The 17,447-nt window shown below is 49.6% G+C and overlaps 1 protein-coding gene across 1 annotated transcript in view; it reads right to left on the bottom strand.

Moving 5' to 3' along the window:
- LOC309977842 (CD99 antigen-like) overlaps positions 1–3,358 on the bottom strand; it is a 33,118-nt gene extending 29,760 nt beyond the window's left edge. The window contains exon 1 of the mRNA XM_082864176.1: positions 3,262–3,358. Coding sequence (XP_082720302.1) covers positions 3,262–3,328 — 67 coding nt within the window. The 5' untranslated portion in view covers positions 3,329–3,358. The remainder of the gene's footprint in view (positions 1–3,261) is intronic.
- Positions 3,359–17,447: the final 14,089 nt, after the last annotated feature.

The raw sequence follows: 17,447 nt of genomic DNA, 5'->3' as shown, positions 1-17,447 counted from the left end.
CTGGAACGTGTGACACAAATCCCTGGGTGTCTCAGCCTCAGCACGACTGACATTGGGGCTGGAGGACCCTCTGATGCGGGGCGTCCTGGGCACTGCGGGGTGTGCGGCAGCTTCCCTGGTCTCCACCCACCGGATGCCAGGAGCACCCCCTCCCCGCAGTGTGACAACCAAAAACGTCCCCAGACATTGTCATATGTCCCCCTGGGGGACCAAGTCATCCCAGGTTGCAAACCACAGCCACAGGTAGGCAAATGGACGGATGGATGGATACATAGATAAATGGTTTATATTGTCTCCATGCTCGGTCTGGGTGTCTCAGCCTCAGCACGACTGACATTGGGGCTGGAGGACCCTCTGATGTCGGGCGTCCCGGGCACTGCGGGGTGTGCAGCAGCTTCCCTGGTCTCCACCCACCGGATGCCAGGAGCACCCCCTCCCCGCAGTGTGACAACCAAAAACGGCCCCAGACACTGTCCTATGTCCCCCTGGGGAACCAAGTCATCCCAGGTTGCAAACCACAGCCACAGGTAGGCAAATGGATGGACGGACGGATAGATGGATACATAGATAAATGGTTTATATTAAGTCTCCACGCTCGGTCAGGGTTTCTCAGCCTCAGCACGACTGACACTGGGGCTGGGTGACTAATACGCGGCGTCCTGGGCACTGCGGGCTGTGGACCAGCAGCCCTGGTCTCCACCCGCCACATGCCAGGAGCACGCCCCCTACCGTTGAGACAATCACAAACGTTTCCAGACATGGCCAAGGGTCCCTGGTGGCGGGAGGAAGCAGGGCTCCATTGAAAGTCGAAGCTGCCTCTTGCCTTCTAGGGCCCCCGCGTCTCTCCACCCCACGCTGTCCCACGGGGGTTTCCAGAAAAACCTGGGAACACAAGAGCCCTGGGTCCCAAGGCCTCAGAAACCAGGCCAGTGATACCTGCATCCCGATGAAGATCTACCCCCGACTCAATGGACTTCTGTAGCCAGAATGGAAACGAAGCCAAACCCCGATTTCTAGAGGGAAGTGTGTTCTGAACTTCAGCAACTCGAAAGCAAACTTTCCTGATAAAACCCCATTTGTATCTTAGGAACAGTCCGTTCCCTGCCTCGGACCCCAGAAGGATCAGCCAGGGGCGGGGAGGCGCCCTCCAAGAGATCAGCACGTATCAAGGCTCTGTTCTCCCTCTGCTCTTTCGGGGCGAGGCTGGCTCTCCACCCCCGCACTGCTCTGTGCCCCCCTCCCATCCCCCTGCCATTCAATCCCCAACATCTGCTGGCTGAAAGCATCAACCAACCCCGAGTAGCTGCATAGAAATCAGGCAATTCCAGGCTAACGGTGCTCTGGGTTTCTTCTGAAAATTACACATTTTATATACAGGGTAGAATATAACCTGTACGTGAAACCTGTTAAAAAACAAACACACGAAAAACAACTGTCACCAGAGACAGCTTCCAACTCAGCCACACCCTCGCACTGGCCAAGGCTGTGTTCCCCACCCCTGAGTCCTTGAACTGTGGGACTGTCACCATTCTTTGGCCCTGTGTCCTATCTGCCTGATGAGATGTTTCCCTTCCCCCAGCAGATGGGACCTTCCTGGGCGACCAGAACCCCTTGTGATCCATCTCCCTGGGGCGAGGCACACAGTTAAGGGCTCAGAGGGCAATTAACTCACGAAACATGAATGAAGGTGTAGCCAGGGGGGTGCACGAAAAATTCTCGTGAGCAGGTGGGACTCAACCACACGGCAGGAAAAAAAAAAAACAAAACCACTAATGAAGAACTCTGTGGTGAGGCAGCTAGGTGGGATTTAGGGCAGGAAACAGAGAAACAGGAAACCCATCCCAGGTCCTCCCCACCAAGCTGTAAACTATTCCAAGAGTTTCTCGTGGATCAGGCTGAATTGGTTCTAAAGCCTGCAACGAACACACAACTTCTAGAATACGTGGCACACATTTTAAAAATGCAGACATCGATTAGCAAATCCTCCCCAAAATAAAACTCAGGCGGGGGACCAGGGCTCAACATTCAACCTCTAGCGCTGAGCTGGAAATTTCCAGGTAAACACCGGGCCTTCTCTGTCCTGTGTCTGGCTCCTAAAACGTGTCCTCCACCGACCAGACCACTCCTGAAAAGACACTGCCCTAGTGGCTGTGCACTTGAAAATAACCACGTAAGGACAGAAAACAACCGTTAGTCGGAGAAACCCGTTTTTTATGCCACGCCCAGCAGGATCCCAACTTTCCTTTTCAAAGAAGAGAGAGACAGGAAAACTGGATCTCAACTTCCATTTTAAAAGGAGAAAGAAAAACGCGGGCAAGAACCAGAAACAGGCCAGGGTGGCTGGGGAGTGTGGGCGTCCCGGGCGTCCTGTCCTGCTCCTGACACTTTTGGGTGCGGTTTTCCGAATTATCTACTCGGACACACGGACGATCGGCTGAGAACACGTGTCCCTTGGCGGTGGCGCTCTGCACCCGACCGCGCGCTCGCCAAAAGTCCCCGCGGCCCGGACACCGCAAGAGCTGCTGAGCGTTTCTAGAGCCCCGAGTTTTTCCTGGCTTCCTCCCCCTTTCCCGGGTTTCAGGCTCCCAGGCCGAGTCCAAATTTAGTCCCGGGCCGCAGGGCGTGGCGCCCGGAGGCGGCCACAGAGCGCCTGAAACAAAGACGCGGTCCCCGGGCCCTGCCAGCGCTCTGGCCGGGGCGCGGGGCGGCCGCAGAGGCGCACACCCGCGCCCGGGAACTGAAGGGAACCCCGGGGGGAGGGGGAGGGGAGGGGACTCGGGGGCCACCGCCCCACCCAGGGCCTTCCAACTTTTAAGAGTCTGTGAATGTGAAAACAAACGCTGACATTCCGCCTGCGGAGTGAGTCCAAAGGCGCCCGGGAAGAAAGCGGGAAGGAAAGGGTAAGGCCGCCTCCTTGGGCCGTTGGCCACCCGTTGGCACAGCGGGTCCCTCTAGGCGGGAAGGACGGCTCGGGGCTCCCCGGCGCGTCGCCCTCCACGCGCCACCCCCCCACACACAGTGCGCCCCCAAAATACGTCCCTCGCCATGCGTCCCCCAAAGTGTGTAGGCCCCGCACAGCGCGCCCCCGAGGTGCATGCTTCCCCAGTGCGCCCCCCAAACTGCGTGTCCTACGCACTATGCCCCCCGAAGTATGTCCACCCCACACGGAGCGTCCGTCCCCCAAGGTTCGACCCCCTCCCGCGGCCCTTCCCTGGGGCCCCGACGCGGGTCCCCAAGCCCCACCGGCCGCCGCTCACTCACCCCGGGTGGGCACCTGGGTGCCAAGCAGGCCGAACAGCAGCAGCGCGAGGGCTGCCCGGCGCGCCATGGTGCGCCCCGCGACGCACAGTGTCTGTCCCGGGAGTGGCGCGCGGACGGCGGCGGCGGGAGGGACACCCCCGGGGCGGGGCCGGGTCAGGGTGCAGCGCGGTCGCCCCGCCCCGGCCTCAGCTCTCCCCGCTGGCGGCCGCCCCACCCCTAGGCCACAGGGAGCCGCAGGGGCAGGGCACGCGCTCGGGAGGCGGGGCGAGGCCAGTCTCTCCTGCTCCCAAAGTGGAGGGCCGCGTCTCCACCCTCCCACCCCTCTTTAACGGGGACCCCCCCGGGCGGCCTCTCTAGACAACGGAGTGAAGCCCCCGCTCCGGGGTCTGCTAAGAGTGGACCCCCTGCCTCGGGTGCAACAGCCCGCGGTCCCCAAAGTCCAGTCTGGAGTAGCAGAGCGCAGAGCACGGGTAGGGGTTTCGGGGCGCAGGGCCGCCCTTACTTCCCAGCCTGACCAAGGACCTCCTTTGCAGGAGCCTCCGGGCTCCGGAAGCGTCTCCCCGCCGAGCCGGAGGTGGGGAGGGGTGGGACATGTCTCCCCTCCCCCATCCGAGGCAGCTGGCGCCCAGGTTGGGGGGGAGGAGAGGCATCTCTGGCGACAGTCACAAGCCACAGCTGCAATGTGGGTGCCCTTCCCTGTCCCGGGCTTACAATATTTTTTAAATTAAGGTATTAGCTTAAAATTCTATCCGTGTTCCTTCAGGACACTGGAACGAAGGTGTCGGACAGAAATAGCCCTGAGTCACATTCCGGGATTGTACCCTCCCGACCCTGCCCATCCAGGGCCAGGTCTTACCCATCACACCCCTGCGGCTCCCGCGATGACTCAGGGCCCCTCCTCCCTGCCCTCCTGACACCTGTCCTTCCGCCGCCATCTGCCGCCATGCACAACGGACACGTGTACGCACTGGGTCAGACACACATCTGGCCAGAGGTGCCTGGACCCACACCCCAGGGCCCCCAGACTGCTTATCTTACAAGACCAGCAGTCTGAACAAACACACCTGGACGCAGGGAGAAGGTGGTTCTTTTTCTCGGCCAACTGAAACCCCAACACATGATTGTACTCTACAGGCAGGAAGGTAATGTAATCATTTTCGCGCGAAAACAAAAACCAAAAAACCCGTCTTTGAAGTGTCCCTTCTTGTAGCTAACGTGGGTTGACCACTCAGCCAGAGAGCCCCATACCTCCAGGGAAATTTCTCTCTATATGTTTTTCTACCCCTCGCTTTTCAGCCTTGACTCTGCCAATTACCACTTTCGCTTTCCCAGACCACAGTCTTGGGGCCAATAGAGGACATATGGACCCTGGTCAGTTGTAAACAAGAGGACGTCCAGGGCACTTCTGAGGGAGGAAGGGGATGTTGGAGCTGCTGCAGCCATTTTGGCACCTTGAGGTAAGCCAGCCTCTGAAAGAAGCATAGATAAAGAAACCATGTGCTTCCTGCCAAGGTCAAATTCCAAAGACCCTTCCCTGGGAACTTTTCAGCTCACCCCAATTACCTTCAAAAGAAAGGTCCTACCTGGCAAATCTCCAGCCTCCGACAATTGAGCTGAACCACGGCTGACACTTTTCTCTTTTTAGAAGCTTCTGGAGGCTGTGTGCATTTGGTCACTGAGGGGCTGAGTCCCCATCATCAGCCATAACCTCAGGCACCATTGCTCTCTGAATGCCAGGGTTGGAGGTTTTAGATTTATGTCCCTACAGGGAGGCATTCTGAAGGCTTCTGTAATTTATTAAGATGACTTTTGGCTACTTCTCTTCTTTTTTTTTTAAGCGCTGCCTTCCTTAGTTCAAAATAAAAATTTCCATAACATCATGCAGATGCTTTGGCTTCAGAAAGCTCTAACTTCCAGAATGAAAATTAAATTACTTGAAAAAGCTTCCTCCCTTGTATCCAAACACCACAGAACCCATGTGAAGTCCATAAGCTGGACTGGGAGCTGGATGGAACGCATTTGGGAACAGGCTTCTTGTTCCGAGTGGGGAACCCAGGGGAGTCATCAGTTAGATGCGTTAAACTGTAACGTGCTTAATACATAATGAACTTGGAACCTGCCTTCACTGATCACTTTAATTGTTGCTACCAAAAAAAAAAAACCCAGAAAACAAAAAGCCTCACACGCTCCCCAAGCATCACAGAGCCTAAACTGTTAGATGTTTGCCAGAGTTATTTTTCAGGAACTTGGGTTCAGCTGTGTCCAGTTTGAGCTCAGGCCAGGTAAGACTGGTCAACACCACAGACCCTCCAACTGGGCATTTCTGAGAGTCCACTTGATGACATTTTCACATCCCAGGGCCAAAAACTCAACCTTCAGAACAAGCTAATGCCAACATTTTCTGAACAATGGTCCCATGAAGAAGCCTGGACCTTAGTTGCACCTTCTCAGAGTGACGATCAACTCACTTTTTTAAAAAAATTTTTTTTTAATTGAAGTATAGTTGATTTACAGTGTTGTGCCAGTCTCTGCTGTACAGCAAAGTGACTCAGTTATACATAAATAGATACACACACACACATTCTTTTTTTTATATTCTTTTCCATGATGGTTTATCACAGGACAGTGAATACAGTTCCCTGTGCTCTGCAGTAGGACCTTGTTGTTTATCCATCCTATATATATTAGTTTGCATCTGCTGACCCCAAACTCCCAATCCATCCCTCCCCCACCCACCCCCCCCTTGGCAACCACAAGTCTGTTCTCTATGCCTGTGAGTCTGTTTCTGTTTTGTAGATAAGTTCTTTTGTGTTTTAGAACACAAAATTTTAGATTCCACGTATAAGTGACATCATATGGTACGTGTCTTTCTCTGACTTACTTCACTTGGTATGATCATCTCTAGGTCCATCTGTGTTGCTGTAAATGGCATTATTGCATTCTTTTTCATGGCTGAGTAATATTCCATTGTGTATATGTACCACATCTTCTTTATCCATCCATCTGTTGATGGACATTTACGTTGCTTCCACGTCTTGGCTATTGTAAATAGCGCTGCTATGAACACTGGGGTGCATGTATCTTTTTGAATTAAGAGTTTTAGCTGGATATACACCTAGGAATGGGATTGCTGGTAGCTCTATTTTTAGTTTAAGGAACCTCCATCCTGTTCTCCATAGTGGCTGTATCAATTTACATTCCCACCAACAGTGTAGGAGGGGCCCCTCTTCTCCACACCCTCTCCAGAATTTATTATTTGTAGACTTTTGACTGTTGTCCATTCTGACCAATGTGATCACACGTTTTTTTCTTATCTTCAGTCACCTTTCCACACACTCCCCACACCTCAGCTCTGCCCCATACATACCCAAAGCCCTTCACCTTCAGGGAGGCCAAGGTGCGATTTCTTCTCCTGTCTCCCCACCTGGCTGCCTCGTGAATAAGCCCTTTCTCTCTGCTGCAGACCTCAGCATCACAGCGTTTGGTTTGCTCGGTGTCAGGCAAACACACCTGGTTCAGTAACACATGCATTATGCTGGTTGAACCACAGGATGTGACCAAGGTTGGACCATTTTTGATGGATGCAAAGGGCAATTCTGTGTTTCAGCGTTACCCTTGGTGACTCCCCGTCTTAAGCTGGGACCTCATCTATCTCTTCAGTTTTTAACTGTTAATGCATCTGACTTTGGTCCCTTCATAACCTGCTCTCCAAGCCAGATATTCATGCATACGTATGTATTTCTTCTAAAACACACGCTCACACGTGGCTTAAACAACAGACATTATTTCTCACAGTCCTGGAGGCTGGGAGTCTGAGATCATGGCATGGGCAGATTAGTTCCTGGCCAGGCTTTCTTCCTGGCTTACAGATGCCACTTTCTTGCTGTGTCCTCACGTGATGGAGAGACAGCTCTGGTGTCTCTTCCTCTTCTTATAAGGACACTAATCCCATCACAGGGGCCCCATCCTCATGACCTCATCTAACCATCATCACCTCCTAAAATCCTAACACCATCACCTCAGGAATCAGGGCTTCTGCATATGAATTTTTGGGAACACACACACATTCAGTCCATAACCACCTCCATCCATCAAGAATATTCTTTACAACAGCAAAATAGTAAAAACAAACACAACAAAAAACAACTATAGGCACTACAGGAAATCAGTGTGTACTGGGAAACTCCGCAGCCATTTGAAAGCATCGTAGACGAACGTTTAATGATTTGCAGATACTCGTAAATCTTAAAGGCACAGCCTAAGCCAATGCATGTTCTATAGAAACTCTCTATAAACAAGTGAAAGTGAATAGCAGGACACACACTAAACCTTTAGTAAGGATTAGTTCTTAGATTATGAGGGATGTTTTGGCGTCTGTGTTTTCTAAATTTTCTGCACTGCATTATTTTTGAATAGGAGGTAAATGTATTTTAAAATTGTAAGAGTGGAAATTTGGAGAACGCCCTAGAGTGTGACCTAGTTCAGGAAGGAGGGCCTGGAAATATGATGGTAATTTAATAGGATGGAGTCTGACCTCCCCTCTCACCCGTGGACGTGGAAGCAGTGAGAACAGACAGAAGGACCATGGGAAGCCTGAAGTCCAGAAAATATATGAGCAGAGTGCCCTCCTGGAGTTGGCAGAAAATATCAAGTACTGCTGCTGAGAAAGAGGAGGCTCGAGTTGCATTCCCAGAAGCAGAACCTGAGATGGGCATTCTTGTGCCAGTGGGTTATGGAGGGAGAGCTCGCGGGAGGAGAAAGTTAGGGAGGCTGGCCAGGACAGGGCCAAGAGCTGAGCAAGGAGGTAGTGTCAGCTGGGGATGGGGCTTACCCTGACCCTGCCGGGCACTCTGGAGCGTGGAATGTATCTCCTAGAGGCCAGAGGGGCTTCTGTCCACCCCAGTCGTCAGTCGTTGGCCAGGCACTGCCTTCAACCCTAGGAAGGGAGTATACGGGCATAACCTTTAGGGTAAGGTGGCTCACCTTCAGGCCAGGACCGTTCTGTGAAGAAGGGGCAGTTAATAGCTAACACTCATAGCTGTTGGCAGTCAGGTGTCCAGGCTTGGGGAACATCAACAATGTCCACTACATCACCACCCGCAATAAAATCAAAGCTCCATACTGTGGAAGAAGGGCTAAAGGATATGGGATGGTCAACTTGAAGTCTCACATGTACACAAAATGGATGGCAGGAAGAAAGGAAGATAGCAAGGAGGGAAGGATATATGGATAGATGGTTGGATGGATGGATGTGTGAGTGGGGAGTAGGTGGATGGATGGATGGATGGATGGGTGTGTAGTAGGTGGATGGATGGATGGATGGGTGAATGGGGAGTCGGTGGATGGATGGATGGATGGATGGGTGGGTAGTAGGTGGATGGATGGATGGATGGGTGAATGGGGAGTAGGTGGATGGACGGATGGATCAATGAGTGGATGGATGGAAGGATGGGAGGATGGAGGGAAGGAAGGTCAGATGGATGGAGGGATGGACGGATGAATGTTATTAGCACCTGGCCACACCGAATCATGTTCACCAGACTTTCTCCCGATGTTTAAATTATTCTTGGGTAGTCAGCCAAACTTGACAGATCTGCAACCTGGTGTATATTCAGCCAGCCCGCTACCCTGAATCAGGTCAGCTCTAGTGCCCTTTCAAGCTTAAGGCTTTAATCTTCAAGCCTGGGCAGCACCTGACCCGTTGGCCTTTGGCAGTCACCAGGGCCAAGCCCACAAGCATTTCCCTCCTCCAAGCCCCCACCTACACAGCTACCTGCCCACTAGAACTTTATTTCTTATCATCAGCATTTCTCATTGGTAGGAATCATTTTTTCCCTCATCTATCTGTCATCAAACCGATATTAGAAAATTGAGACTAAAAAATATATATATAGGAGTGTTTGAAATAGTCTTTAATTATATCTGAAATATTGGTGCTTCTTAATGTAAAGAGAGTGTATCAAGAAAAGGAAAAAAAAAGAAAAAAAAAAAGCACAAGTAGAACACTAGTGTAGCCAAAAGTCACAGGAAATGTTTCACAGTCAAAACCGTAATTTTTTCCTGTTTAAATGCCACTGACTGGAAATGATCATGAATAAGAAATACTTCATTTTTGGTGGTACACACAAAAAAGCAGATGCCGGCAAGCAAGTCCATATGTCTTTAATTTTACATCCGAGGCCATGTCAGGAGTGTAAAGCTGTTGGCTAAGACTCTTCCAGAAAGCTGGAAACCAAAAGAATGAGGTCACACCCCATGTGGACGGGACTCATCCAACCCACTGAGTGCTAGAATGGAGAAGCAAGATGGTGGAAGGAGGAATTTGCTCCCTCTCTGCTTAAGCAAAGACATCCATCTTCTCAGCGTTCTCAGGCCTTTGGACTTGGACTGACACCACCACCAGCTCTCCCGGGTGTCCAGCTTGCAGACAGCAGACTGTGGGACTTCTCAGCCTCCATAACCATGAACCCATTTCTTTCTTTCTTTTTTTTTCATGATTTTATTTTATTTATTTATTTATTTATTTATTATTTAGCTCCTTCGGGTCTTAGTTGTGGCACGCGGGATCTTCATTGAGGCATGCGGAATCTTTCTTTGTGATACAAAGTCTCTTCATTGGGGCACGTGGGCTTCCCTCTAGTTGTGACGTGCGGGTTTTCTCTTCTCTAGTTGTGGCACGTGGGCTCCAAAGCGTGTGGGCTCTGCAGTTGTGGTGCACGGGTTCCAGAGCATGTGGGCTCTGTAGTTTGCAGCACGCGGGCTCTCTAGTTGAGGTGCTCGAGCTCAGTAGTTGTGGTGTGCGGGATTAGTTGCCCTGTGGCCTGTGGGATCTTAGTTCCTCAACCAGGCATAGAACCTGCGTCCCCTGCATTGGAAGGTGGATTCTTTACCACTGGACCACCACTGATTTCTATAATAAATCTTCTCTTATACGTATGTCCACATATCCTATTTTTTCTGTCTCTCTGGAGAACCCTGACAAATACAGAGGGTGATGGGCAGAGAGGGTGATGAGGATGGAGGATGATAGGCAGGAGGTGGTCCAAGAAGACCTCTTTGAAGACACAGGTGGCCTCTGAGGCCACATGAATGCAGTGGAGGTTGCAGCGTGGAACAGATTCTCCCCCCAGCACCTCCAGAAGGAATTAGCCTCACTGACCTGTTGATTCCAGATTTCTGGTCTCCAGAACTGTGAGCAAATAAATTCCTGTTGTTTTTCAGACACCTAGTTTGAGGTAATTTGTTTTGGCAGCCCCTGGAAATACATACAAAGATCAGACCCGTGCTGACAGTCTTTCCCATAAAACAATGATGAGTCCATGCTCTTAACGATATCCTCTCTGCACTCACGTGCCTTTCTTCACATCATCATTTTTGTGTGTGTGTGTGAGGGAGGGTGGAGAGACATATGACAGTCAGAGGCAGAAATAATTAAGGGACACAAGTGTTGTTTGGGGTCATTCTGCTGCACCGTTGATCTGTCCTCTATTCAGTTTCTTAGGTGCAAGCAAAGAATAGACTTCTGAATGATGTTGCAAAAAAAAAAAAAGGAATTTGGATATTTGCAGAATTGCTAAAAGAGCCGGTGGGTGCCCAGATATGAAATGTTTATATGTTTATAATATTGTATAATCCCCTTGCCTTCGGTGTGGGTGAGATCTGAGATGTGCTTCTAACCCAGAGAATATGGCAAAAAGGATGGGATGTCCCTGCCATGATTACACACGATGTAGCTTTCTTAGCAAGAAAAGCTCTATTCTCATTCTCTCTCTCTCTCTCTCTCTCTCTCTCTCTCTCTCTCTCTCTCTCTCTCTCTCCTCTAGTCACTGGCTTTGGCAAACCAAGCTGCCATGAGGTAAATGACCAAGATAGAGGAGCTCACATGATACAGAAGGATCGGTGACCTGAGAGCTGCTTCCAGCAAGATACTGAAGCATCAGCCCTGCCTGCAGCTGCTGGGAGATGAATTCCACCAACAGCCTCAAACACCACAGGAAGTGGACCTGACCCCAGCTGAGCATCTGATGAGAATACAGCCCAGCTTATCCCAGGATGGCTGCCTGCTCAGACCCTGAAGCAGGAACCCAGCTAAGCCAGGCTTGGACTCCTGGCCCAACAGAAACCATGAGATAACAAACGTGTGTTGATTTAAGATGCTAAATTTGCACTAGTTGGTTATGCACTATCAGAAAACGACTTCAACTGGAGAAGCAGCCTTGGGACCCTGCAGACAGGAAAATGCCCCCAAACCAACCCCCAAAACTGGCCTGTGAGGATACTTCTCTGGGCACCACAGCCCCGGGAACTCAGCCTTGCTGTCCCATCTCTGCCTCTGGAGAGACTGACTTCCAGCTGTGTCTCGAGGCCCCCATGAAAAGCCTGGGAACAGATGCATCTGGTCACAGACCCCAGGATTCAGGTCCCCTCCTCCAACTGCAAGGGAAACTGGGAAATGTCTTCTGAGGTTGCTCCTGCGCTGGAGTTCGCGGGGAGGGGAGTGGCCCAGACGTGGGAAAGTTGTCACCATTCTGTTCAGCCTGCCATGAGCAATGGGCTTCACGAACCACTTCTTAATGGCCCTACATTCGCTAGGATGTGTCAAGGCGCCACGGAGCCAAACTCCACTCAGCGAAGTCCTTCCCTGTCACCGCTGTGAGTGCGCCGTATAGTCTGTGTTCAATGTCTCGTTTAAAATGGGAGGTTCCTTTCTTCAAAGGCGAGAAGAATAGCGTGCGCTTGCAAACTCAGCCAGCCTCGTTTCATCTATTGCTCATCTCACCCTGCATTATTTACAAACAAATCCCAGACATCATAAAACTTCATCTGCAAGTATTTGAGTAACTATCTCTGAAGGTGAAATTTCATATTTAAAAACTATTACACCCTAAAAATGATCGATAAATATTCGAGTATCTCTGAAGGTGAAATTTCATATTTAAAAACTACTACAGGGCTTCCCTGGTGGCGCAGTGGTTGAGGGTCCGCCTGCCGATGCAGGGGACGCGGGTTCGTGCCCCGGTCCGGGAAGATCCCACAGGCCGCGGAGCGGCTGGGCCCGTGAGCCATGGCCGCTGGGCCTGCGCTTCCGGAGCCTGTGCTGTGCAACGGGGGAGGCCACAACAGTGAGAGGCCTGTGTACCAAAAAAAAAAAAAAATAAGATCAATAATTCACAATTTCATCAAATATCAAGGCAGGGAATATCTTTACACTTTGTCTTAAAATACTTGGATTACAGTTGAATTGCTTAAATTGGAATACAAAGAAATCCCATAAATTGTGAAAAACTAAAACTAAACTAAACTAAAACAAAATAAATAAGAACAGTAGAATAGAATAGAATAAATAGAATAAAATAAGTGCGACTAAGAATAAAACAAGCATAAATAAAGTTAAATAAATAGAATAAAGTAGGAATAAAGTAGAATAGAAGAGAATAAGATAAAACAAATAAAAATAGAGGTACTTCCCCGGTGGCGCAGTGGTTGAGAATCCTCCTGCGAATGCAGGGGACGCGGATTTGAGCCCTGGTCCAGGAAGATCGCACACGCCGTGGAGCAGCTAAGCCCGTGCGCCACAACTACTGAGCCCGTGTGCCGCAACTACTGAAGCTCATGCGTCTAGAGCCCGTGCTCCGCAGCAAGAGAAGCCACTGCAATGCGAAGCCCGCGCACCGCAGCAAAGAGTAACCCCTGCTCGCCGCAACTAGAGAAAGCCCGTGTGCAGCAACAAAGACCCAACACAGCCAAGAAAAATAAAAAAATAGAAGAGAAAAAAATAAAATAAATAAAATGATAAGGTTCCTCATCTCCCGGGACGCGTGAATCTGCTCTGTTAATGTTTTCAACACACAGCCCGTCAGGAACCGTTCATTAATAATCACACGTGGAGAGCGCTCCAGCTGCCGTGCTTATTTGCCTCGAAACTCCGTTTCCCATCTCAACACTCCCTCAGCTTAGCCTATTTCGGGGTCTCCCACGTGTCTTTGAAGGGTCCCCAAGTTTCAACCCACTAATGGCCCTAAAAATCAGTGTGAGCAAAGGCGACTTTCACTCCATGAAAATGAAAAGGACACCCATATACTTTTTCATTTTCTAATGACGAATTCGACTTTTTCAAAAATGGGTCATCCAGCATCTGGAAGACATTTGGTATCACCGGCCACGTAAAAATCATTCTGGCAGCCAGTGTGCTCCGGTCAGGGTGACACCGGGCCTAAAAGGGAATGAATATACGTATATGTACAACAGAATCACTTTGCTGCACACCTGAAACTAACACAATATTGCAAATCAACTCTACTCCAATATAAAATGAGTTAAATTAAAAATTAAAAACAAATTTTTTTTAATCATAAATTAAGTAAAATGTGTCTCAGGGAAAACTCCAGGTCCGTTTTTTCCCTCCGACCGTGGTGTTAAAATAAGATATTCATTGGTCTAGAAGGAGCACCCTTCGCTTGGGGTCAGGACAAATGAAGGTGCTTCTGCACGGCCGTGTTGCTTTGCTTCGCTACCAAGTGGAACGCAAGCAAAAGCTATACCGAAGCAGCAGAGGCCCCCTGCACCCAGATGCCTGCCCGCTGCCCCGCCCCGGCCGCCGCCGGGTCTCCGCATGGCTCAGCTCGGGCTTCCCGCCGACTCTTCTGGCTTCTGCTGTTTTGTTTTCACCTTCTCCATGGAGATCTTGTGCAGCTCTAAACCGGGCTTTTTTTAAACCACAAAGAATGAAGGGCTGAAGATTAGTAAGATTTCCTGCCCCGGTGCAGGTTTTGTTTGCAGGAACTGAAAAATGTTAGATGCGGGAGCAGATTGAGGTTTTAAAAGCTTCTTACTATTGCCATGGATTTTTTTTTTTGAGTTTTTTTCTTTAAGCAACTTTATAGTAAGCATTGATATTTCAAATCTTATTCCTTCTTAGGAATCTTTTGTCCAAAGGACAAAAAAAAAATTATTCTTTTTTTGATCAGAATAAAATTCACTCCATCGTGCAGTTTCTATATGTATCTATTTGAATCCTTTCCAAATTGAAGATACATTATGGTGATCTCTATAAACTGAAGATATTTTATGGTATCTTAGGGATCTTATTTTTCCTATATTTTGAGTATTTTGTTATTTTATCAGCCACAGATAGTTTTAAAAACACAGCACAGACCCAGAGGCAAAAAATTGCGTGTGTCTCACCGGAGACTGCCCCAGTGCTGGGCAATTCTGTCTCTCTTCATCACCCCCATCTTTACCCCTCCGCCCAGCGCATAAGAATAAGTCATCCTATTCCTAAGTGCACACTCCCCAAATAGATGAGACGTGCTTCAGACCTGAAGACCTGAACCTTCACGCACTCATCTCAAACCTGAAGAAAGTTGGACACAGTCTAGGACCGTCTGCACTGGAGCGTTGACAACCACGTCACTGGCGAGTGGAGTGTGTCTTCTCCTTTGCATGGAAGAGATGGTGCCCGTGATGCTTTCTTTCAAGATGCAGGAAGAGAATATTGCTTTATTCTTCCCCTTCCTGGCCCTCCATAGGACCCCAGGTACAAGGAGACCAGAATACCTTTGTCTCGTGGAGACTGGCATGGCCACCATCACACATGTGGTACTCAGTGGGCATCTCCATCCAAGCCAGATCCCACATGACACTCCAAGTCTTGTAATTCACACGGAGGCAATAGATGTAGGCAACCGCTTCCTTCCTCCAAAGAGGAAATCTTCTTTTCTTTTTTTTTTTTTTTGTCACACCACAAGGCATGTGGGATCTTAGTTCCCCGACCAGGGATCGAACCTGTGCCCCCTGCAGTGGAAGCTCGGAGTCCTAAACACTGGACCGCCAGGGAAGTCCCAAGGAGGAACTCTTTCCTTCTTCTCACACCTCAGCAAATGCGCCCTGCCATCTCTCTCTCCTCCCCGCTACATCACCCTAAATCTCTCTCTCTTTCTCTCTCTCACACACACACACGCTCGGTGGGGCACGGTGAGGCTCAGTGCTTTCCGCCAGAAGAATGTATGAATGAGTCGACAAAGATGACCCTTGGTTATCTTGCATAGCCTTCCATGAACTCGTCACCATTGGGTTCCTCGTCACCTTCACACTCGCGTCTGCCCATCATCCAACCCCCCTGGCCTTCAGGACACATCGTTGCAATTCTGTTCTGGTCCTCCTTAAATCCATCCTTTGCTCCCAGAGCAAACGTTCTGAAATGAAAATTCACCCCTTTCTTGCTGACCACATCCCTCAAAGTGACGCTCACGGACGTCACTCACGAGGATTTGTCTCCTATGCCCTCCCCGGGTGCCCCAGCCATCCCTTGCTCCTGTGTCTCCACCTCTGGGCTGCTTCTCTGAGACAGGTTAGCTCGGTGGCTATCTGTGCAACGTTTGATTGGATGAATGAGTCGCCGAAGCTAGTCCTCCAAAGAGGAAACAGAAATGAGCTGCCTGAGGCTTTTTGGAATCCTCCCGGGTGGGGTGGACCCAGGCCCTGAGCCTCACTCTCTCCTCAATGCTTGTTTGTTCCAGGGTATTCTTCCCTCTGGGGCTATGCACCGTAACCAGTGTCGATAGGTGGGAGAGATTCATCATAAACGTTTATAGTAGACGCCCTTGATTGCCTTCCCATCACTCCACACTCTGATTCTGTGCACGTGTCCATGCCTCTTCCCCTGACACAGGAGGTAAGACCCCTGCTTCTCACCTTGGCTGAGAAATGGGTATCACCCACAGAGCTTTCCACCCCCAGGATGTCAGCTAAAATTCAGGCACGATTAAAATGACAACAACAGGCTTCCCTGGTGGCGCAGTGGTCAAGAGTCTGCCTGCCAGTGCAAGGGTTCCAGCCCTGGTCTGGGAAGATCCCACATGCCGCGGAGCAACTAAGCCCGTGCGCCACAACTACTGAGCCTGCGCTCTAGAGCCCACACGTCACAACTACTGAAGCCCGCGCACCTAGAGTCTGTGCTCCTCATCAAGAGAAGCCACCGCAATGAGTTGCCCACGCACCGCAACGAAGAGTAGCCCTCTCTCGCTGCAACTAGAGAAAGCCCGCGCGCAGCAACAAAGACCCAATGCAGCCAAAAATAAATAAATTAATTAAATAAATTTAAAAAATATGACAACAACCATCACCTTCCTCTTGGGGAGATCACAACTGTTAATGGTGCCCTTGCTAAACAGGTGATGACCAGCCTCTGTCTGTGGGCAAAACTGAGCTTGAACATCTACCTTTGAAGCCACAGTGCTTGACTGTGGTCTGGAGGAAAATGGACCATCCTCAGAATATGGAACATTTTCACCTCCATCACACATTCACCACACTAAAGAGAAAACTTTGGAGAGAATCACAGATGCCCACATTCACAACACGGAAGCTTTCCGGTCACACAGAAGTGAACTCAGTCATGCATTCATGACCTCCTTGTCATCGCTGCATTTGTACAGAAGGTGGAAATGCAACTCTGAACAGAAAGACGACTGAAAGTGTTTAGAGGAAGGGTTCATGCAGTTCCTGTTTTCTGGTTAGAACTGTATTTCCAAATCCCAAGGAATCGACATTTCTTAATAATTGTGGGTCTCTTATGTAAAGCAGAGCTTGGGTTGCTCTGATAGATGTCTAATTTCCACATGAGAACATCTCCACATTTGTTCTAGGGTAAGGTAGCTCTTCAAAAAGCAATTGAGGTTTTAATGTATTTTAAACAGCACTAAAATTCAGGCTGGCATGTCCCCGGTTGGGTCCAGTGGGGATGGTTCTAGGTCAGCTCAAATTTTGGGTCAGGGAAGAGTATTGTTCTGAGAGGCAAAACAGCCCACTAGCTCCTCTTAGAAATTGATATACGAATAAAGCAGAGGTATGGGAATTGCAAAAGAAGCACACTCTATTTCCAGTTCTCTTCCACTTTAGATGAATATAGAAAAGAATTGCAAATTTTCACACGTGCCCACACAAGCGTACACTAGATACTACCAAGGCTATACAGTTTTGCCCCAACATGAGATCCATCTGCTGTTAGAAACCAACGTGGCATTTCAAAACCTATTCTACAGTCAAGGTCTTCAAACATGTGTGTCATCTTAAAATCGGGCAGCAAATCCTACGAGATTGACTCCCAAGTCTAAAATCCAGCTACATAGGGGACTTCTAAAAATCCTGAATGATTTTTCCCAGCTGTCAAACATGCTTCAATTCAC

This window comes from Leucopleurus acutus (assembly GCF_964270905.1).
Source record: "Leucopleurus acutus genome assembly, chromosome: X".
Classification (NCBI taxonomy): Eukaryota; Metazoa; Chordata; class Mammalia; order Artiodactyla; family Delphinidae; genus Leucopleurus; species Leucopleurus acutus.
This window is presented reverse-complemented; position numbering and strand designations above follow the sequence as displayed.